The 23223-nt window shown below is 39.0% G+C and overlaps 1 protein-coding gene across 1 annotated transcript in view; it reads right to left on the bottom strand.

Annotated features, from left to right (window-relative positions):
- Positions 1–1208: 1208 nt before the first annotated feature.
- Positions 1209–23223, bottom strand: part of MGAT4A (alpha-1,3-mannosyl-glycoprotein 4-beta-N-acetylglucosaminyltransferase A) — a 75604-nt gene continuing 53589 nt past the window's right edge. The window contains exons 8-16 of the mRNA XM_060769784.2: positions 22809–22884; positions 18943–19057; positions 15760–15890; positions 14042–14149; positions 13200–13393; positions 8206–8284; positions 6376–6442; positions 5183–5295; positions 1209–3863 (exon numbers count right to left, since the gene is read on the bottom strand). Coding sequence (XP_060625767.2) covers positions 3837–3863; positions 5183–5295; positions 6376–6442; positions 8206–8284; positions 13200–13393; positions 14042–14149; positions 15760–15890; positions 18943–19057; positions 22809–22884 — 910 coding nt within the window. The 3' untranslated portion in view covers positions 1209–3836. The remainder of the gene's footprint in view (positions 3864–5182; positions 5296–6375; positions 6443–8205; positions 8285–13199; positions 13394–14041; positions 14150–15759; positions 15891–18942; positions 19058–22808; positions 22885–23223) is intronic.

Here is a 23223-nt window from a genome sequence, read left to right on the forward strand (position 1 = left end):
GATCCACAGTTTTGAAAGCTCTGATTTAGAGAAAACTCAGGAAAGGCATAATACATATAGGGGCTCAATATAGGTATTCCACTGTTGTGAAGGAAACAATAGTGCCCCTCCCTTTCAAATGTAGTCAAGACCAGACTTGAAAAGGTTAAGATGTGGACCCAGATTAGTTGTATTATGCATTATGCATTTGTATAGAATCGCTATCCATTTCTATTTGTTTCATTCATATGGCCCTGTTTCGTTTTTGAGCGCCGCTTCTGAAAACGGGTGCCTTTCCGAATGGGCGTTTTTGTTCCGCATCTGAAATAATGACATTTTTTTGCTTCCCCTTTCCTCAAGTTTTAGGGCTGAAAATCGCCACACACGGAGGACATATCTGCCAGGTGCAGAGATAGAAAGTGATTGAAGTTTTGAGATAGAGATTGAAGGTTTGATAGAGAGATAGTGGATTTCAAAGGTGGAGAAATTATTCTACTGAAGGCCAACAATTAGTTTCATTTGAGAAATAATTATTTCAAAAAATAAAATTCAGAAGGCAGAATACCCACAGAGAGAAATATATCAGAAGTAGATGTAAGGAATGCAAATATAGTACTAGAGAGGGAGGTAAAGAGAGTGATTCTGAAGAGTTTTCCTTTTGGTTGAATTGCTATTACAGTAATATAATTGTAATTAATATCTTTCACAAGGCTTCTTAGGGATAGGAGAGGAAGGGAGAAGAAAACAAAATTAGGGTGACCTTGACTAAGGCTCTGTGAGCCACCCAAAGATTTTAAAAGTAAAGGAAAGAGAAGAAAAAGAATCTGAGCAGCGAGCAAAGAGATACCTCAAAGCCCCTTTTCATTTCACTATTATTTTTGTACTGTTTTGTGCCATCCGAATGAAACAAACAGAAAAAAACACACAAAATAAATGGATGAAATGGTAACCAGGCCCATGATTGCAGATTAGGGTGCTTCTAATATTTTATGGAAGATCCTGTATATGAGATTATGATTTCACATCTTTCCTGCGCAAAATATTGTTAGACGTGACAGAAGAAATAGGGACAGGTACACTGTTGGGAAGTTATGTCACTGTATACAGGATCTTACTGTACTATCAATTATGGTGACATGCAATGCTAAATAACAGTTTACTTAGAGCTGAAAACTCTGAAATCTCTATGTAAATTCATCGTTTTTACTAACTTTAAGAATTACCAGACACATTTTTAAAATATTTATTTCAAATCTTACATGGGCAGCTGTGGCACATAGCACATTGATGAAAGGCACAGTTAACATGATCCAATTAGGTTTTCAAACATAGCAGCAAGATTAACAAAAGTCAAAATCTCGCTCTAAAAGAAAAAAAAAAGACAGCAAGCACTGTAAATGGCTGATGGAAAAATGGAGTGTCAGAGAAATGCTGGCTGCAGCACTAAAGTTGCAAATTCCACCAAAGTATGAACAGGAACACAACAGCAAAGCACTGATTGAGAAAGGGAATAGGGAATTTCTAACATTTTAAAAAACAGTAATCCAGTTACTATGGATAATCAACTACTCAGTTCTTAAAATGATTTCCTAGGAAAAGTCTAACTAAGAGGAACTCTCAAACCATCCAGTTGTCTTTATTAGTCACTGTTAAGGCTAACATATTCAAACCTTGGCAACTACCATAATTCAAGTAAAGCACAAATCTGTTTGATTCCTCTAGTAGAGGAAGTAATTATTTGTGAGGCTTGTTGTGTCTTAGTATAATTGGCGGGACAGGAAAAGGATAAATATACCTGGCCTGCAAGTAAATGATTGAAATAACAGTAGCTGGTTTGCAAGTGGAAGGGAAGAAGGAATCAAAGGTGGCAGCTATTAAGATCCTAATTTTTACAGGAAACATTTTAGCACCAAAGTTGATCTGGGTACCTCTTCATCAACAATAATCTGAAACAGGAATTTTTAAAACACTTCCACTGCTGGAAGTTACATGTTAATTAGTGTCAATAATTGAGCTTGCTGTTATTTTAAGATAGTGTAAAGCACAAAACCATCAGGGCCTGTCTTGTCACACCAAGACTTCGTTACCATAATTCAGGAACATTTCTATTTAATTCATTTTAATTCTGTTCTTCTTTTGTAAAAATCTACTAGTTTTATCTGATTTTAGAAGAAGCAAGAAAATGTAAGTTCATTGTGGAAACATCTTGAACTATCTGATGCCTGACTACATTACTTCACCTACTTCTCGATAAGGAGTCTAATGACAGCAAAATAGGCAGACACCTAATCACACTATCATTACTACTGCGTGATTGTGACTGTCAAGCAAAGGCAAGACAGATACTTTTTGGCATAAGCTTACATCCAAGACAGAGTATCTAAGAATTATCTCATGACACAAGCTACAATAATTTGCGTAAATTTTCTTTACCACGTGTGATTGAAGTGCAGGTGAGGCTAAAAAGCTTAGCTTTCCATATCTTTGTTGGGTTAAGGAAATAACACAAATTTGGTTTGCATTACTAGCTTAGTTATTGCATGTCTACTGTGCTCCGTGGCACAAAGTGCTCGAATTGCCTCTCCCCAAAGCTATTGACATTTTTTTCCCTTGGAAGTTCAGAAAGTGACAAACATTAGGCTCATATGAGCTCTCAAGGTTCAATCAATTAGAGTGAAATGTTTTAAGCAAGGGATGAGCCTCTTAAATGAAAAGGGGATTCATTTAAGCATGTAAATATTAAAAAACAGCTCAGTCAATATCCTTCTGTCCTATTTTTCTTGTTACAATCCCTAAAGAAAACAATCAGTGGCAAATTGTTCCAAAATACTGAATAGAGATCATACAAAAGGAGTCACAAAGCAAAATGAAAACAGGCAGACATGCTTTTCTTTCAGAGGAATTAACTTGGCAACATTTCAGAAAACTCATCAATGATTTAACATATCAAAATCCCTCTGTAATCAATCAAATCTAAGATCACTGCGGATGTCATACACCCTACTAAAGTAGAAAAATCCTCAATATGCGAAGATTAAACTTGTTGATATTTTATGAGCAATGTTCTTCAAAATCCTTGCACATACCTTGCTTATTATGCCTTCAAACAACCTAGCCTAGATTTAGGGCCCATTGGCATCAATGAGGATTGTCCACAAGAGCTTTTGAATTGACTGTGTCCTTGGTGTGATACAAAAGTGCTTCATTTGCAAACTCAAACAATTCTGATCATGGCAGTATATTATAAAATATGGTTACTTCATTATCAAAGGAAAATGTAGAATTAACTCAAGAAGCAAGGTCATTCGTTTTTTTAAAAAACGGCATCAAGTTATTACCTGCATAAAAATATGTATTTTTCAAATCATTTAATAAATTAAATATCCCTAATGGTTTTGAATATAGATCCCTGATCATCTATAAAAGAGGGTTTGCATTAGCAAAATAAATGGACCTTCAAAAAGTACCCCCTTCATAAAATGTATTTAAACAACTATATATATATATATATATTCTCATCTTTAAGGAATGTAACAATATGTACAACTTTTACATAGCAAGTCCTATCACAGGTGGATAAGTTGACAAGATTGCGGTGATCCTTAGGCAACAAAGTCATGTTCGGATGGAGAAACCATGGATCTAGATAAATAATACCAGCTGAGAATCGGTTTTTAGACTGCAAAAAACTCTTCTTGCTGGGTCAGTCTTCTCATCTACAGTAGATTTCACAGGAGGTAGGGTTTCAGTGAAAGACTAGTTGGAAATAAGGTGCATGCTCACTGTCTTCACTCTGCTGTTTGGAATTTTGTAGATTTTTTCCCCCAAACACAAAAAATCTTCTTTCTTCTCCTTCATCAGTTGGGGATCTTTTTAATATGAATCTGCAATACAGAGTTGATTTGTAGTTGATGTTAAAGTGGTTTATTAAAGAAGGACCAAACAATCAAAGCCTGGAAAAGATCTGCTTGCAACTCTCGTACACCCACTGATCCCTCGACATTTGCAAGTTCAACTTTTTCAGATCTGATTATTGACGGATTTGAATAATATAGTTTTTCTAGGAATTTCTAGGTTTTTGTTACTGTATTGTAATGCATTTCTGGGCTTGGCCTCATGTAAGCCGCCCCGAGTCCCCTTTGGGGAGATGGCCGCAGGGTATAAATAAAGATTATTATTATTATTATTATTATTATTATTATTATTATTATTATTATTCTCTAATATGGTCATGGACTTGCACTGGAGAACCTACAAATTCTTAAAGAGATGTTCTTTCAGATAAAATATAGCCCTTCTTATTTGCAGTTTTCCCACTATCATGGGGGTCCTATGCCCTAACTCCAATAAATGTGGAGAGCTGACCATACAATAAAAACAACTAACTGCAATTTCCAGACAGCTAGAATCTGCTGTTTAAGGCAGATGTCCTAATCTACTCTGAAGCCATCTTTGGATCCAATCCAATGAACTTAACACATCATTGTGTGACAGTCCCCCTTTCAGCAAAAGCATGCATGTGTTGGTGAAATATCCCAAAGTCAGCCAGTACTAAATTCCATATACAGCATCATCATCACTCAGCACATGACATCTGTGGCTTGGTGGTACAATAAGAGTGACATAAGCTTCACATACACACAATGCAAATTACACTGAGAACACACATGATATCACAGGGTTGCTAGTCTGAATACAGGACAGAATGCCTACATCTTCAATATTCACAGTACAAGCAAGATGTAGCATCCAGGCAAAACTATACAACTCACTTCTCACCCACCCCTTCAAAACCAACTTTTTGTGCTTGCAGCTAGCACAATATGGTTACTAGAGAACGGGGTGGTAAAGCCTATAGTGGTTCTCAGCCTGTGGGTCCCCAGGTGTTTTGGCTTATAACTCCCAGAAATCCCAGCCAGTTTACAACTGTTAGGATTTCTGGGAGTTGAAGGCCAAAACATCTGGGGACCCACAGGTTGAGAACCACTGTTGTAAAGGATAAGACATCACAAAGGTCAATCTGGCAGGACTTTATGCTACGTCTTCCCATTCTATTATCTGTAAACCATTAAAGACACGGGAGTCCTGTTATTCATTCAACCTGATGGCCCTAGGATGCCATAAAAGATTTATTATGGAAGTGACTTTGAGCTGGACAGTTTTGCACCAGTAGTTATACAAAACACTCTTGTTTGACTCCTACCTCGTTTAGAATTGCCCAGACAGAGGAGTTCTGTATGACTAAGAGACGGACAGCTGCAATCGGATTTAAACTGGAATCAACCGCTCCTTCTGCTCTACCATTTTCAAACTTGCCTTCAAAGAAAGAAAAGTCAATCTAACTAGGAGCATATAAAATACATCCAGAACATCACTTAAATTTCACTTGTAACTCTACTCAAATTAGGACTGGGTTTTCATGAGAGTAACCTCTTGTAATTATATCCAGGACAACAATAAGTAGCCAAAAGGTTGGTGTGCCTGGAGGACAAACTAAATTTGCTTTTTGACAAAATGAATGTTTGTGTACTAGAATGAAAGTAATGCTTTAAAGAGCTAGGAGGCATAATTTTAAAAAGAAGTATATTGCATCTAAGTAATCTGGATTTCAATTGAAAATAACAGTTTAAAACGTACCTGGAAAATATATATACAGTGCAGCTCTAACTAGAACTTTGTTATAAGTTGTGCAAATGTTTTCATATGCTTAGTACTGGATATTTCCATTGTCAACTAAAATCATATTTCTTTGTCTAACCGTTTTCCTTATTGTTTCCTTGCTATCTGTTGTCGTTCATTTTTAACTATTTTATTGATTGCCCAGATTTAGTGTATCATTTTTAGCAACTGAGTTTATTTTATCAGTTTTGTTTGTAAACCAATTTGAGGTACTGTTTGTAAATAAAATTGATATATTAATTTACAACCATACATTAGCTAGGAGTTAATAGCATGAATAAATTAGTTAATTTAACCCATTTTTATTGTGTGTGTGTGTGTGTATACACACATACATACTTTGAGCAGTTTTGAATTTTCTTAGGCTCTTATAGTTGCCAGGAAAACTGTAACATATATAGGATAGTCAGCCAGGTGAAGAACTAAATAGAGTTTTTGGGAGCTATGAATAATTAAATAGTTCAGGATCCATCTAATCATATATTAATAAACCTCTACTTGTTTATTCTTTTTTCCAACTGTGCTGGGCTTTTCCGGTTAAAATTTGGTAGTTTTAATCACAATTACAACAGTGAATTTAGTGAACTACACATCTAGTTGTTCACAAAGGGATCGCCTTGAAGGCCAGAGAGGGAGCTTGAGGGAAAAGGGGAGTAATAGGAGCTCAAAAGCTTGGAACGGCAAGGTCAGCCTGGAAAGGAGATCCATCACAGTTACCTATTCTGAAATATCCATCTTCTAATCGCTTCTCTTTGGTTTCTTTGCTTAACTCAAGCTCTTCAGTCTGAAACAAGATGGAAAAATGTAAGACCAGCTAATTATTATCATGCATTAAGATTCAGCACACATTAGGCTCTGTGATTCCACACTTATATGTTGAATCGAACCTGCCTCTTCCTTTAGTGGATGCCGTTTAAAGCAAGACATTGTGTAAGTGAAATGGCAGGGTCAGTTTTCAATAAGCAGAACTTGGGAAAGTCATTTTTTCAAATATCCCCTCCAGAATGCCTCAGCCAGGATGACCACTGGCTCTGCTAGTTAGAAGATTCAATAAATGGGTTTTGCAAAGAAACGTTACCGGCATTTAGGAACATGTGATTTAATACACAGACATAATGGTAGGAAATAGGTTATGTCACATTAGTGTGTTATGTCCCCACCATGGTCCCCTGGGATGTTGGGGAACTGAAATCAATCTCAAGCCCAGATGTGTCCACCTCGATATACTGTCTAGGACTGCAGCATAAACAAGAGTGACTGAACTAGATATAAATTTCCCCTGCTGTTATCCCCTATTTTTACCTTCTTTTGTATAGTAACCTCCTTGAAGGCAGGGAATTACCTTTGTGTTTCCCTGAATGCCTTTCACACTCATGGCACTGAATGACGAAGAATATATTAAGCAGAAGTGGAAGGGAATATATGCATCACTGGTGCTTGTGACCTGCCTTGTACCAATACCCAAAAAGTCTTGATTGTCCTATCAAAGCACGGATGGTATATTTGAGCATTAAAGATCCATGAAAAGGATGTTTGGCAGCACATGGGTTCAAGAATGCCACAGAAGAAGGGAACAGTTGTAGAGCGAGGCAGAAAAGCTATGCACCATGTAAAAGGTAAAGGTAGTCCCCTGACATTAAGTCCAGTCATGTCTGACTCTGGGGTGTGGTGCTCATCTCCATTTCTAAGCCGAAGAGCCAGCGTTATCCGTAGACACTTCCAAGGTCATGTGGCCGGCATGACTGCATGGAGCGCCGTTACCTTCCCGCCAGAGCGGTACCTATTGATCTACTCACATTTGCATGTTTTCGAACTGCTAGGTTGGCAGAAGCTAGGGCTGACAGCGGAAGCTCACGCCGCTCCCCGGAATCGAACCTGCGACCTTTCGATCAACAAGCTCAGCAGCTCAGTGCTTTAAACCACTGCGCCACCGCGATGTACAAAAAGCAATGAAATAAAACCCTCTTCTGAAACCCACCTGTTACATATTAAGCAGATACACTTTAGCGTGGATAGTTATTAATTTGCAACTGGGCTACTGGGATAAATCCAACACTGTGTTAATGATAGCAAAGATGTTTTTGTCCCCATCATGTTCTATAAATCATCTTTTCCTAGCCTTGCTTATTTCATCACCTGTCTTTTGAAAGATGACAGTACTTGATGATATATTAGACAATTGTGATTCTGAGAACAACAGGAAACCACCTTCTCTCATATCCAACATCAGTATTAGGTAAAAGGTATTGGGGCTACAAAACTGAATCCACGACATGCAAGTGCGGAGAAGAGCAAACCACAGACCACCTCCTGCAATGCAACCTGAGCCCTGCTACATGCACAATGGAGGACCTTCTTGCGGCAACACCAGAGGCACTCCAAGTGGCCAGATACTGGTCAAAGGACATTTAATCAACTACCAAGCTTGCAAAATTTGTGCTGTTTTATCTGTTTGTTTGTTTTGTTCTGTTAGAAATGTAATACAATGGTCTGGTTGCTGATGACACGATAAATAAATTTATTTCTATGACTTCTCTCTGTTCATACCTTAAAAGGCAACACTTCCACAGTTGTGTTGACAAATACATCCCCTGGGTGTTCTGGGTTGCCACTGTGAAACAAATATCTGTTGATGTGAAAAAAGACAATGTTGAGCCATGGCTAACAAATACAAATACAAAAAAATCACACAAATTTATTATAGTATAAACTTTTGTGGATTACACAGCATCAGGCAAAGTGGGGTGCAGACCATTCAACCTTATTCCACACTATGTTTGATACTCAGAATTTCTTAAAAGTGATCCAAGACAATTTGCTGTTTTTTGATTCAACAGGCTAATAAGACTAATACTAGGGTACAGCAAGTACAGAAGAATAGAAACACACACACATCACCTAGAACAGCGGTTCTCAACCTGTGGATCCCCAGATGTTTTGTCCTTCAACTCCCAGAAATCCTAACAGCTGGTAAACTGGCTGGGATTTCTAGGAGTTGTAGGCCAAAACACCTGAGGGCCCACAGGTTGAGAACTACTGGCCTAGAAGCTCTCACTGGGTTCAATGCAGCTTATTTCCCAGGCAGGAGTACAAAGAAGTGCCACCAAACACACACACACACATATTAAAAAGAGAACATGAACTATGGCAAAACTGCTCTTGTATGCAACTATCAAAGCAATCATAGCAGACATCGACAGATAACGTCCCAAATCAGTGTCAGATCCCTAGAATGTCAGATGGAATGCACACAAGAAACATGCAACATGGGTCTGCCTCCCAGGCCAACACCACAGCTACCTGTCCTGGGCATACAATCTCATGAGCCATGGAAACAAAGTTTGCTTATGTATTGTGCATTTCTACATTTGTTTAATAACGGTGTGCAGCCTGACAGTTTTACAGGTTTGTTGGCCACTTTGCAACTTTTTCTAGTCTTTAATAAAAGGCTTATCTTGTTAATGTTTTTATTTTCCCCCTAAGAGAACACCACACCTGTAAACATTAGGTCAATCACTGGGTTGCTGTGAGTTTTCTGGGCTGTATGGCCATGTTCCAGAAGCATTCTTTCCTAATGTTTTCCCACATCTAAAGCAGGCAGCCCCATAGGTTGCAAGGTCTGTTGGAAACTAGGCAAGTGGGGTTTACATACCTGTGGAATGTCCGGGCGGGGGGGGGGGACTTTTGTCTGCTTGAGGCAAGTGTGAATGTTGCAACTGGCCACCTTGAATAGCATTTAATAGCCTTGCAGCTTTAGATGTGGGCAAAGCATCAGGAGAGAATGCTTCTGGAACATGGCCATACAGCCCAGAAAGCTCACAGTAGCCCAGTGATTCCGGCCATGAAAGCCTTCAACAGCACATTAGGTCAATTAACTTATAAACTTTATTTCCCTGACACTTTTCATTTCAAACTATGCCCCCTTCCTGTCAATTTCTTTTACATATTTAAACTCATTAAACAAAATGAATAGTTTCACACATTCTTCCTCCTTTCAGCTTAGTTTGAGAGCAAGCCAAACAAAAAAAGGGGGTCTGAAGTTGTTTTTTCAGGTGCAACTTTCTGAAAAGGAAATTCTGAGATTTTGCCACTGAGATTTTGGACTCCTAACTCAAAAACAGAGTGTAGGTAACACAATATTCATTCTGGATACTGGCCAGAAGAGAATTAAAAGACACAACTTTCCAGTATACCAAACCTGAACTTAACTGAAAAATAATTACATGAGTCTATGTTTGATGAATTGAACCAAGTCTTACAACTGATGTATTATGTTCTCCAGAAAGAATGACCATATGAAGAAATATATTATTTTTCTTACTATAGAAATAAATAGTAAAAGATCTGGCTACTTGAAACTCTCACTAATTTTCCTGTTTCCACTAAGTGACCTCAAATGAACACAAAGGCAGGTCAAAAGGGCATCTGAGTAGATACTGGCACCCGCTCTTATTTGGTAATAGGGGTGGAAGCAACACTACAGGAGCTAGAGAAACAGGTGCAAAAAACAAGATGACAATGACAATAATCCATGAGGTACCAGAGATCTGAACATTACTCTAACTTTGCTCCTGATGGTTCCAGAAAATCTCAGAAGACTTGGACAATAATACATAGATAAAAATTAAAAGTTTCTATACATTCCCACAGGAATACTGTATTTTCTTGAATCTAGTGTGCATCTTTTTTGGCTAAAACACATGGCCAAAATTGGGATGCACATTAGTATGGAGTATTACAGTAATCTACCCTAAGTGCTGAGGCAAAGTCAAAGGGGAAGTTGCTTCCGAGCGCTGTGAGGCTTGCAAACACACCACAGCCATTGGGGAAAAAGAGAGGAAAAGACACAAGAGAAGCTACTTGATTTTAAAAGATTTTCTGTCTCCTTGCCCCAAGGTTAGACTTCTTCTGAAGCCCAGCCAGGAAGGGAGGGGAGGGGGAGGGTGGGAAGCAGCAGCTGAAGCCTAATGGAAGACTTGGGGAGCCCAGCCTTCTTTGGGGGGTGGAGGGGGAGTCAGAAGCTGTTACCGAAGGGAGTCCCACAAGGTGATTTTCTCCAGCTCCTTCACCTGAAATATAACCTACCATTGACTGTCTCCCTTTCAAACATTAGCTAGCACTGACCTTGCTTGGTTTACAAAGTTAGATAGGACTTTCCTGTCCCTCTCTCTCTCTCTCTCTACACACACACACACACACACACAGAGTATCCCATAGTATGTCATAGTATGTAGAGGCTGTTCAGGTCATGAACCGGTGCTTGGCCGCTGTCACGGACTGGATGAGGGACAACAGATTGAAACTAAATCCAGACAAGACAGAGGCACTCCTGGTCAGTCTTAAGACCGAACAGGGTACGGGGTTACAGCCTGTGCTGGACGGGGTCACACTCCCCCTAAAAGCACAGGTACGCAGTCTGGGAGTTCTCCTGGATTCATCGCTGAGCCTGGAACCCCAGGTTTCAGCAGTGGTCAGGGGAGCATTCGCACAATTAAAACTTGTGCGCCAGCTGCGTCCGTACCTTGGGAGGGCTGACTTGGCCACGGTAGTACACGCTTTGGTTACATCCCACTTAGATTACTGCAACGCTCTCTATGTGGGGTTGCCTCTGAAGACTGCCCGGAAGCTGCAGCAAGTACAACGCGCGGCAGCCAGATTACTAACGGGTGCTGGGTACAGGAAGCACACCACTCCGCTGTTACTCGAACTCCACTGGCTGCCGATCAGCTTCCGAGCACAATTCAAAGTGCTGGTGTTAACCTATAAAGCCCTAAACGACTCCGGCCCTGTTTACCTCTCCGAACGTATTCTCCCCTACGAACTATCAAGACCACTAAGATCGTCTGGAGGGGCCCTGCTCTCGGTCCCACCGCCTGCACAAGCACGGCTGGTGGGGACGAGGGACAGGGCCTTCTCGATGGTGGCCCCTCGACTTTGGAACTCCCTGCCATTAGAGATCAGAACTGCCCCCTCCCTCATGACGTTCAGGAAACTAACAAAGACCTGGTTGTGGAACGCGGCATTCGACAACTGATTTAATTCTTTGCTCACATGAAAGGAGGATGATGAATGGGATTGTGATGGTGTCGGGTGATTTGGCTCTTTTAACTGTGATGATAATGTTTTAATGTGTAAGATGCTGATATTTTAATCGTGTAATGAAGTAGCATTGTGTTGTTATTGTATATTTTTTGTATGTTAACACATGTTGTGAACCGGTCCGAATCCCTCTTTGAAGGTGAGAGGGTCGGTATATAAAACCTCGAAATAAATAAATAAATAATGTCATTGCTGTATTATTTTATGTATAAAATCTATTTTTCTATACTGAAGTTATGCTTGTGAATCAACATACTAGTAGCTGGATATTGTGCACGGATGCATTTATGCTGTTCCATTTAAGGTAGTTAATTTAAAAAATACTTACATATCCATCCACAAATTTATTTAGCATTTACTTCTAAGATGCTGAGAGAAATCAGGTTATTATGCCACTAGGTGGTATCTCTGCATATGAAAGTATTAACACAAATAACAGCTTTCCAATGAACATCCCACTATTCCTTCCTTCACTTAATCCTTAGCAAAACAAAATCCTAGCTAAAATTAAATCTTTAGCACTGATTCAAAAGAAATAGCCCAGTATGCAAGACTAATTGTATCTAAAGTTTTAAAACAGAATAATGGAAGAAGCTACATGAGCAAAACAAGCATAAATCACTTTACTACACCCTTAGAACACATCTCAATCCTAAAACAGGTCTGATTAACACAAAGCAAGGTGTGCTTTCTAATACCACTATGGTACACATTAAGTTTCTACATGTAGGATCTTAAAGGTTAGTATACTGCCATTTTCAATGGCCTTGTCTCAGAGTTTTAGAAAGGCCAAGCATGTAAAAATCAGTTGGTGAGTGTGTTCACTGAAAAATGCAAAGCACGAAGCTGATTGGTTGGGCTATGCTCAGGAGCTAGCTGAGCTTGGGAGTTTTGGCAACAGTTACATGTTTAAGTTTTCTGTGCAGGAGCTTGCTAAGACAGTTTTGTATTTTTGCTTCTTGGCTGCTGGAAGATCTCTCAAATGGACATCCAAGGACCATTTGAATCTCTTTCAAACAACATTGTGTGAGTCAATGCAACTGTTCTCATGACTGTATATATGTTGCACTGCATAACACCTTATTCTTTACTGATCATCTGTGTGACATATCTTTTCTCTGGCAAGACAGCGTGTGGATTGGTAAAGACGTGAACTACATGTGGTTTTTCATTCCGCCACAGGAGTCTCTTTGCAGAGAGGCAGCCTGCTAGTAGTTTCACTAAATTGAAAGCATCAAAATATGTGTTGGGGCTGTTTGTTTGGTCTGGGAGCTGATAGGAAAATACCAAAATGACCTTAAGGAAAAATATTCTAGAAGCAAAATTGTTCCATTCAATCAAGCCAACACTTCAACAATTATTGTTGACACTGCTAAAACCACTGATATCACAAATGAACGTGCAATTCTGTAATTTTTTAAATTTAAAAACAAAACACTTGCCTTTCTATATTGACAGGTTTGTCAAATTTTAATAGAATATAATCTCCAGCAACTGGTGTAACAGCCCAAAAAAAGTCTTCACCCATGTAGGCTTTTTCAAGAGCATGTCCTTGATAGACCTTTAATGTTGTCGACACTTCTGCCGGTGGATTCACATGGATTTTATGCAATAATGGTTTCAGGAAATCTTTATCCTAAAAGACAAGAATATACAATGATAGCCTGAAAACAAAAATAGAATGATAGGCATGGTTCTCAATGTATTTCAAGGAGACACTAAACTCCTCTAGATAAAACATGCCTGCAGCAATATTTCACCACCAATCCAGCTTAGGCAAACTGCAGTGAAAAATGGTCTCAAGAGGTTTTTATGAAGAATAATTTAACATTTTCTCAAAACACCTTGAAAACTTTATCTGTAGCACAGCTGTTCTTTTGTCATTCTTGGAGCTATTATTAATAAGTTCTTTAGATAGCCACATAGAAGATTAAATACAGTAAACGTGACTCTCTGGACATTTTCGCATCAAGTCTAGCCAGCATAACCAGTGGAGAAGAATGCTAAGAGATGCAGTCCAACAGCACCCGGAGGCTTTATGATTCCCAACATGGCTTTAATGCCTTCCTGCTACTGGCCTACTTTGCGCTATTTTAAGTGGAATGGAATTTCAAGACCAATTGCTTTATTATGTGAGTTCTCCATATGCTACAACAAATGTTGTTTTAATTAAACAAGATACAAGTCTGCTTTGCACTTTAAAACACTTTAATTACACAAGACAGATGAATGTACACTGTAAACACCTCATGCTGTGAAGGAAAAATACATCCCGAGTACTCACTGTTAGTTTTTGAATCTTTCCTGCAAGAGAGGAGTGTAGACCCACATGTTGGAAAAGTGAAGGTCGGAAGCGTATTCGCAGATTTGACTTTTGTCGATCACAATGTTTCTTAAATGAAAGTGAAAGAAGCAAGAATAATTTTAAAATCGGGATGGGACGGGGTGTTTGTTAGTAGCACAGAACATTATGCTCTTAAGGTCAGCTACCATGACCTTAACCCCAGATTTATCTAAACCATTTCTTTGATCCAAGAGGTCAATATTTCATAGACTGGCTGTTCTATCTGGCAATTAAAAAAGCACATTGTCACTGCAAAAGATATAAACTGAAACCTCTGGGCTAGGTGTCACTAGGTCCAGCAAAAGGTCAACAGTGTGAAAAATAACTTTTCAATGTCCAGATATTGCTCTTTCAATTTGCAGTTACAGCCTGTCCTTTTAAGAACTATTCATTTAAAAATACAAAAACAACAACAACAACAACATCCTCAAAATATCATGTAACTTTATCGTTCTTACAAATTGGCTTGACAATTCTAACTGGATATTCAAATTCATATTTCTAATATGAAGATTTTTACTTCTATGTGAATATTTTTGTTGCCACTATTGTTGATTTTAATTTTTTTTTCCCCACTAGCTTCCAAAATGACCTCAGGTTTGTAAACTCCAAAAATGCCAGCAGGAACAGAGTGCCACCTCCCAAAGACTAGAGCAGTGGTTCTCAACTTATGGGTCTCCAGGTGTTTTGGCCTACAACTCCCAGAAATCCCATCCAGTTCACCAGCTGTTAGGATTTCTGGAAGTTGAAGGCCAAAACATCTGGGGACCCACAGGTTGAGAACCACTGGACTAGAGAGAGAGGAGCATTTTCTATTTGCAGAATGTATGTCCAAAATGCATGAGATACATTAACAAAAAGCTCAGCACTTTCTGATTTGAAGACCACTGAAGTAAACTGCAGGATAATGTAATACAGTGGGCCCTTGCTATTCACTGGGGTTTGGTTCCAGGACCTGTGTGGATACCAAAATCCATGTATGCTCAAGTGCTAATATATACAATGGTGTAGTAAAACAGCAAAATCATGGTTTTGCTTTTTGGAAATTGTTTGGAAATATTTTCAACCCATGGATGATTGAATCTATGAATGCAGAATCCATGGATGCAATTGCCCAATGAAATGGGACAATTTTCAGTCAAGCCAAGGAATACAGAAGAGACACAGTAGGCTGCAAAATCTAAAGTAACTGGAAAAGTCCACTACTGCATTCAACAATCGCACTTCAGTACAATGCTCTAGGAAGACTATCTGAATGAGAAGAGGAGCTAAACCAGAATTCTTTTGTGACTAGTAACTGATGCCCCTGTTATGTTAGAGATCACATCATCTTCACAGGCACAACTGGAGTTGGATTTTTTTTAATCCATCCACCCTACAATACTTGGTTTCCATATTCATAGAACTGTAAATATAGTAATATATAAATATAGTAATATATAAATATAGGACCTACACACATTTACACTTCTGTTTGCTATGTTTGTTGAACTCCACTGTAAACCCTTTTGGTGTCATAAAACAAGCCCTGTTTCCTTTAGCATCACCTGGCTATGAATTATAGTAATGGTGTTGAAGAGAAGAAGGCGCTTGCTCTCCTCTTAATGCATCTGCCCATAGTTATGCTTTTTTGGAAACATAAAAAATTTAAAACTTACTGCATCCTTCTCAGGGTTGCAAACTTTCACCCAAAGAATGTGATCCAAGAGCCAGTCAATAGGTTTCTCTTTATAAAACATAAATATGAACTCTACAATGAGTGTAATATCTGGAGACTGAAACATTTTACCTGCAAATAATAGGAAGTTGTGTCAACAATAATCCAGGGCTTTATCATATAAAAACAGATTGCCGCTTTGCTTTTGTGAGACTGAATAAAATATTAACAGAAATCCCTGAAGAGACAAGATACCATAGTATCTATCACTCAGACATCAAACTGAGACTCATCTGATAGATTGTCCTTTGTGTATAACACTGCTAATCACAGGGAAAAGAAAGGTGGCATTCAAAGAAATCCATGGGGGAATAACAGCCTTAGAAAGACAGCAGGGCAAGAGAACTGAAGAGCCAGGAACAGTACTGCCATGTTTCTTCCTTCTACTGCTTGGGTATTTTAAATTAAATGTGTCATTTTTTTCTCACGTATCTAGCCATAATTTTAAAATATTTTAAAATGAATATTTAGCCCCCATAATCTGTAATGAAAATCATATTCCACTTGTCAATATCTGCCAAAAATTGAGCACAGAATTGCACTGGAGGGTCTAGAGATTCATAACCAGGTATTCTCTCTAAGGCAGTGGTTCTCAACCTGTGGGCCCCCAGGTGTTTTGGCCTACAACTCCCAGAAATCCCAGCTGTTAGGATTTCTGGGAGTTGAAGGCCAAAACATCTGGGGATCCACAGGTTGAGAATCACTGCTCGAAGGAGTCTTTTGGCCTCCCAATGTGACTTTGCGATTGGCTTCCAGTGGGTGTTAACCATAGAGTCACACTGGAGAACTAGAGACTCTAAGAGAAAACATTTTAATTAAATCCACGAATAATCAAATCCACAAATGTGGAAGATATACTGTATTGGTAGTGCAAGCCTCAAGGTTGGACTTCTGCAAAGCACTTTACATTGGGCTACCCTTGTACCAAGTTTGGAAACTCCAGCTGGTTCAAAATACAGCAGCCAGATTGCTCACAGGAACATTTAGGAGTGAACATATTACCTCTATCCTAAAGTCACTCCACTGACTGCCAATTAGTTTCTGGGCAAAGTACAAGGAGTTGGTTTTGAACTTTAATGCCCTACATGGTTTGGGTCCAGGTTACCTACAGGATTGCCTTCTCCTGTACAATCCGCCCCAAACACTTCGGTCTTATGGGGGGCTCTGCTTCACCCAGACAGAACCCGACTGGCAACTACCACTTAGAGGACCTTTTCATCGGCCACCCCATGACTGTGGAATGACTTGCTGGAAGAACTCTGAAATGAGCTGTCAGAAGTTTAAAACAATGTAAAGACCTATTTCTTCCAGCAGGCCTACCCAGAGAGTCTTTAAACATGAATTTTTAATGTGTCTCCTTTGTTTAATCTCTGTTTTGTGTATTTTAATATTTATTTTATAGAGATACATTTGGACATGTAACTTATATAGAGGTAGGTGTATTTGTGGTGTATTTGCTGTGCTTATGTGTTTTAATTGTTCTGTACCCACCTCGAGCCATGAAGAGAGATGGTAAGAAATAAAATAATTATTGTATTGTCGAAGACTTTAATGGCCAGAATCACTGAGTTGCTGTAGATTTTTCGGGCTGTATGGCCATGTTCTAGAAGCATTATCTTCTGACGTTTCACCTGTATCTGTGACAAGCATCGTCAGAGGTTCCTGAGGATGCTTGCCACAGATGCAGGCGAAACGTCAGGAGAGAATGTTTCTAGAACATGCCCATATAGCCTGAAAAACCTACAACAACCCAAAATAATAATAATAATAATAATTATTATTATTATTATTATTATTTCTCTTTCAAGGAGTCCAGTTTTTGTCTGGTGAAGTGACTTGCTGCATCTTCAGGGACTCTTAAGGAGTCACAAGAAACACCTGTTTTAAGTAGCAGGCATTGGAATTTCCAAAGACAGTCAGGTAATTTTATCCCAAGGCAGGAGATATGAAAAGCATTTATTTCTCCAGCTGACAGTAAAGATATAATACTAATGAGTTTAAAAAGTTAAACATCTTCATCGCACCAGATATGGCATTCAGAATCAAGATTTTTTTAATTGAGATAACTGCAAGTCACATCTGGTGTGAGAGAATTAGCTGTCTGCAGAGATGTTGCCCAGGGGACGCGTTACCATCCTGTGGGAGGCTTTTCTTGTGTCTCCACATGGGGAGCAGGAACTGACAGATGAGAGCTCATCCCATCTCATGGATTAGAACCGCCGACCTTCAGATCAGCAGTTCAGCCAGCACAATGGTTTAATCCAGGGGTCCTCAAACTAAGGCCCGTGGGTTGAATACGGCCCTCCAAGGTCATTTACCCGGCCCTCACTCAGGGTCAACTTAAGTCTGAAATGACTTGAAAGCACACAACAACAACAACAACAATCTTCAGCCAAAAACAGGCCTACACTTCCCATTGAAATACTAATAAGTTTAAATTTGTTTAAATTGTTTTTCATTTTAATTATTGTATTTTTAAAGTGTTTTTGCACTACAAATAAGATAATGTGCAGTGTGCATAGGAGTTCATTCATTTTTTTTTCCAAATTATAATCCGGCCCTACAACAGTTGGAGGGACTGTAACCTGGCCCTCTGTTTAAAAAGTTTGAGGACCTCTGGTTTAACCGATTGTGCCACCGCAGCTCCTAGAATCAATATGTGAAATTATAATCAAGATGCAAAATTATAATGCTTCTTTAAAAACCCAAAAAACAGTTATATCAGAAAAAGGGTAGGGGCTAACTTTTCTTCCTTAAAACCATAGTTTCTATTAACACACAAAGGGAAAGGTTTAATAGAAAAAATAACTGGTATTGATAGTTCCCAAGAGAACACTACTTTTCATGCCGCCTGCTGTTTCCATGAACTGAAGCTCTCTCTGTCATCTAGTCAAGCTTTAGAAATTTGTCATGTTTCGGGTTGGCTCTTGCGGTGATTATGCAACTCTATTTTGCAGCAGCTCATTCTATCACAACATTTGACATATACCCACCTGACATAGAAAATTGCACCGGAAATTTAAAAAGTAACCTATTTTTGCGAATGGTGTCTCGGGGACTATTAGGTGGCAAATGCATCCCTTTCATTCCCTTTTCAAGTCTGCTGAAGAGGAATGGTTCTTACCAATAAATCCGAGCTGAGAAAATTCTAGAATCATCCAGTCTTCAGATGACAACTGAAGTGCAAAATTTTTTATTGTGCTGAAGTAATTCTGCTTGACAACGATGTCATCCTCGAGCTAAGGGAACAAGCAGCAAGGGCAGCAAAACAAAGAAGAAAGGAAGTAAGGAGAGGCTGGAACAGGCAAACCACACTTCAAGCTTCAACATACATTTCAGCTCATCCTATTCGCCACAGGTGCACTTACTATAAAGGCATTTGTAAATGCAAAATGAGAAGGGAATGCATCGTCCTGCTTTTGTGATTATTTTGAGCAGTTTAGGCTGCTAATTTATGCTACCTAGGAAGTGTCTAAGTTCCATGAACTCAATGGGATGTACTCATGTCTCATAAAAACTTTTCATTTCAATTTTTAAAAAGATAAGATTGGTAAGATAAAAACATACATTTCCAAGATTTACATTATGACCCCCACAACTGCATAGGATACATTCATGAAGTTTGCATGTATCCATATAACTGTGGATAATAGTGAACCCTATCGAAACGAAGGATTTCCAACTCAAGATTATCACAGAGACACTAGAAAACTCATATTTTGTTGGATGTGGATAAACAATACCATGATTGCACAAATACGAGGTCCATATATGATCACGTTGTTTATCCAGATATTAAATGAGAAAGACACATTTTGACATTATCCAATATGATGCATTTTTGGTGCACGGAAATACAGTCTCTCAACATGAATCTGGATTATTGCTACCGAAGTGCTTTTTACCAGGATCTTCCCAATCTTGTAAAAAAGTATTACTAATAGATATTAGGACAAAGCAGAACACTCATTAATCAGAGATCCTTTAAACCAGTGGTTCTCAACCTGGGGTCCCCAGATGTTTTTGGCCTTCAACTCCCAGAAATCCTAACAGCTGGTAAACTGGCTGGGATTTCTGGGAGTTGTAGGCCAAAACACCTGGGGACCCACAGGTTGAGAACCACTGCTTTAAACGGTATGACTTTCCCTACTTAACTGTGGTGTGAAGATACTCAACATCTATGGCAGGGAACTGGCACACTCTACCATGACGGGCAAAACTTGAACAGACCTCTGGTGGCAGACTGTGTGTCTGCCAACTTATGAGAAGGCAGGGAGGCTCATTACTAGAAGGAGGACTATTGATGAAACAGTGCCATCTGAGAAAGGAACCTAAGGGTCCATCTACGCTTTTGAATTAATGCAGTTTGACACCACTTCATTTACCATAGCTCAGTGCCATGAATCGTGGGAGTTTTAATTTCACAAAGTTCAAAGTGATAATTGTTTGAATGCGATTTTCCTGCTTCTTGGCAGGGGGTTGAACTGGATGGCCCACAAGTCTCTTCCTCCCTCTACGAATCACCACGGAGATTAAGATCTTCCAGGGAGGCCCACCACTTTCTCAGGTACGACTGGCAGGGACAAGAGTGATTGCTCCTCAGCTATGGAACTCCCTTCCTCTCTCCTGTCCTTTAGGGTGATAAAAACTTGGCTGTGGGAGTGAGCCTTTGGGACTTTGTAACAAGGTAGCGACAGGAACTCTTAGTATGCCAACCAGATTTGATATGGTGGTTTGAAACAGTTTTTACAGAGGATTTTAACATCAAGATAAGTGATTTTAATGTTTTTGTATGTGTATAGTCTAGTATGTTTCAGCATTGAATGTTTGCCGTTTATATGTTGTGCTCTGCTCTGAGTCCCCTTTGGGGTGAAAAGGGCGGAATATAAATGCTTTAAATAAACAAATAAAATTCACTAAACTACAATTCCCATAGCATTGAGCCATATCAGTTAAAGTGCCAAACTACATTAATTTTACAGTGTAGATGCACCCATAATCTAGGAAAGGTTATGCTACCAACTTTGCTCTCTCAGATGTTACGGGACTGCTTTGCATACCGATATTCCAGACTGACACAATTATGTGTTTGAATTCTAACCAATGGGAATTGGAATTGGGGATGGGGAGTTGAGCCTATCCAAAAGGTAAACTTTAGGCTCCAAATATCGGGACCGCCAAGTCCTTCTGTGTAATTACTAGGCCCTCCCTCCCCTCCTCAGAAATGACCAATCAAAAACACCCCAAAGTTTATAACCATCTTTGTGTCTGTTTAATTGGGTCTCATATATTTTTCCTTTCCTTGATATATGAATATTATGTCTTAATCAATTTTATCATATTTTAGATATTATTTTGCAATTGTCTTCATAAGTAGCTAAATGGTTAACTGCAGTCATTGCTGAAATTCTTCTTAACTCTGCAGGCATCTGGTTGCCCACAGTAGGAAGTTGGATGGAATAAGCCTTCAGTTTGATCCAGCATGGATTTGCCTATATTATCTCATTTTTTAAAACTTGTGATCTTCTCCTCTTCCCCTTTGTCCCACTTTCCTTTCTGGTGGCTATAAAATCTCCTTGTTTCTGAAAATACCACTCAAGATTTCACATTTATTTTGATGGTACAGAACGTAAGCCAGAGATACAAAAAGTAAACCTAAACCCCATTCAATTAAGAATCGACAGAGTTGCTTCATTTTATGTGAGCAAATTAGTTACACTGAATTAGTGTCAACTACTTAATACTGCATGAGACTAAGCATGCAGATCTTTCTCCTTTTTACTTTGATTTATTGCAGTCACAGATGAGAAGCTAAGAAATATTTATGAAGCATGACCTTAACCATTATGGATGTTTCTGAACTTTTAAACACTGCCTTGGCTTTGCCCTGAGAAATCCAGAACAGAGCTGGGAGTTGTTCTTTCTCAATTCTGAATCATTCATGCTTTTGTTAGGTTTTGGATTTCAATTCCCAAAAGACTCAGATAGCAAAGCCAATGGTCAGCAACTTCTGGGATCTAAGGACCCTTCCAGACAGGCCCTATATCCCAGGATCTGATCTCAGGTTTTCTACAGTGTGGATTCAGATAGCCTAGTTCAAAGCAGATATTGTGGGATTTTTTCCCTTGATATTCCGGGTTATGTGGCTGTGTGGAAGGGTCCACAGTCTCTTTAGGCCCACGTTTTTCAACTTCTGGTCATTTAAGGGTTTTGGACTTCAGCCTCTAGGAACACCAACCAGCATAGTCCATGGCAAGGGAGGTGATGTCTAAATCTGGAGAACCAAAAGTTGGAAATCCCGTCTCTAGTCATTCTATGTAACAAGTCATTTGTTGCCATATATCTGACTTAAATTAAAGATCTGTACTAGGCCTGGGTAACAACGGAAAAATTTGTTTCTAAAAACAATTCGTTTTTGGGGGGGTTTTGCGTTTCGATATTTAAAAGAATTCCGAAATTTTTCTTTTAAAAAGTTCGATATTTACGAAATTTCGTACATGTTAAAAAAATTACGAAACATTAACGAAACAAATACGAAACAATAATGAATCGATTCGTTAATGGCGGACGCGACCGCGAAATACGCTAAAAAACCTCCAAATGGAACAGAAGGGGGAACTTCTGAAGCTTCCCTCTCCCTCTGTTGTTGACTGTTGGTGTGATATTATAATTTTTTTTTCACTAATTAAACAAAAAACAACTATAAAACTTGCCCCAGACATGCGGAAATAATAACGAAACGACCTCAAACCGATAACAAAACGAATACATAATGAATCCGAAGCATTTACGAAACGAATTTAAAAATTCGTTTCATTTTTAAGTTGCTCCAGAATGGTTCGTTATCGCTTCGTTATAAAAAAAAATAACGAATTACGAATTAACGAAACCGCCCAGCCCTAATCTGTACTTATATCATGTTTACTATTACAAGTTCTTAGCTAGTCTTTGGCTATTCATTTCACCATTCCATACATAAAGACACCTTACCTGGATGTAGTAAATGCCCTTTTTCTGAGCATACATCATGAGGAAGCAATAATCCAGATTTTGTTTTGTTCTCCATCTGAAATTACATATAAGAAGACAACACTGAAGAACCTAAATACTCTGAAGGCACCAGGTGTCATCTGATCTGGAAAGCTACAGGAAGAAAATGACAAAACCACCTATGAAGATTTCTTGCCAAAGAAAATCCTGTGAAATTCATGGGGTCATCATGAGTCAAGGGGTCACTTGACAATGCGCACAAGACATTTCTGAGCCAGTGCACTGCAATGGTTTGATTAGTGAATTCGAATAATAGAAACCCACGGGGTGAACTTGAGCAACTCACATCTCTCAGGTAAGCCAATCCAAATCCCTCCAGAGAAATCATTCAATAAAACCTGGTGACATAGACACT

This window comes from Anolis sagrei, chromosome 3 (assembly GCF_037176765.1).
Source record: "Anolis sagrei isolate rAnoSag1 chromosome 3, rAnoSag1.mat, whole genome shotgun sequence".
In the NCBI taxonomy this organism is placed as follows: domain Eukaryota; kingdom Metazoa; phylum Chordata; class Lepidosauria; order Squamata; family Dactyloidae; genus Anolis; species Anolis sagrei.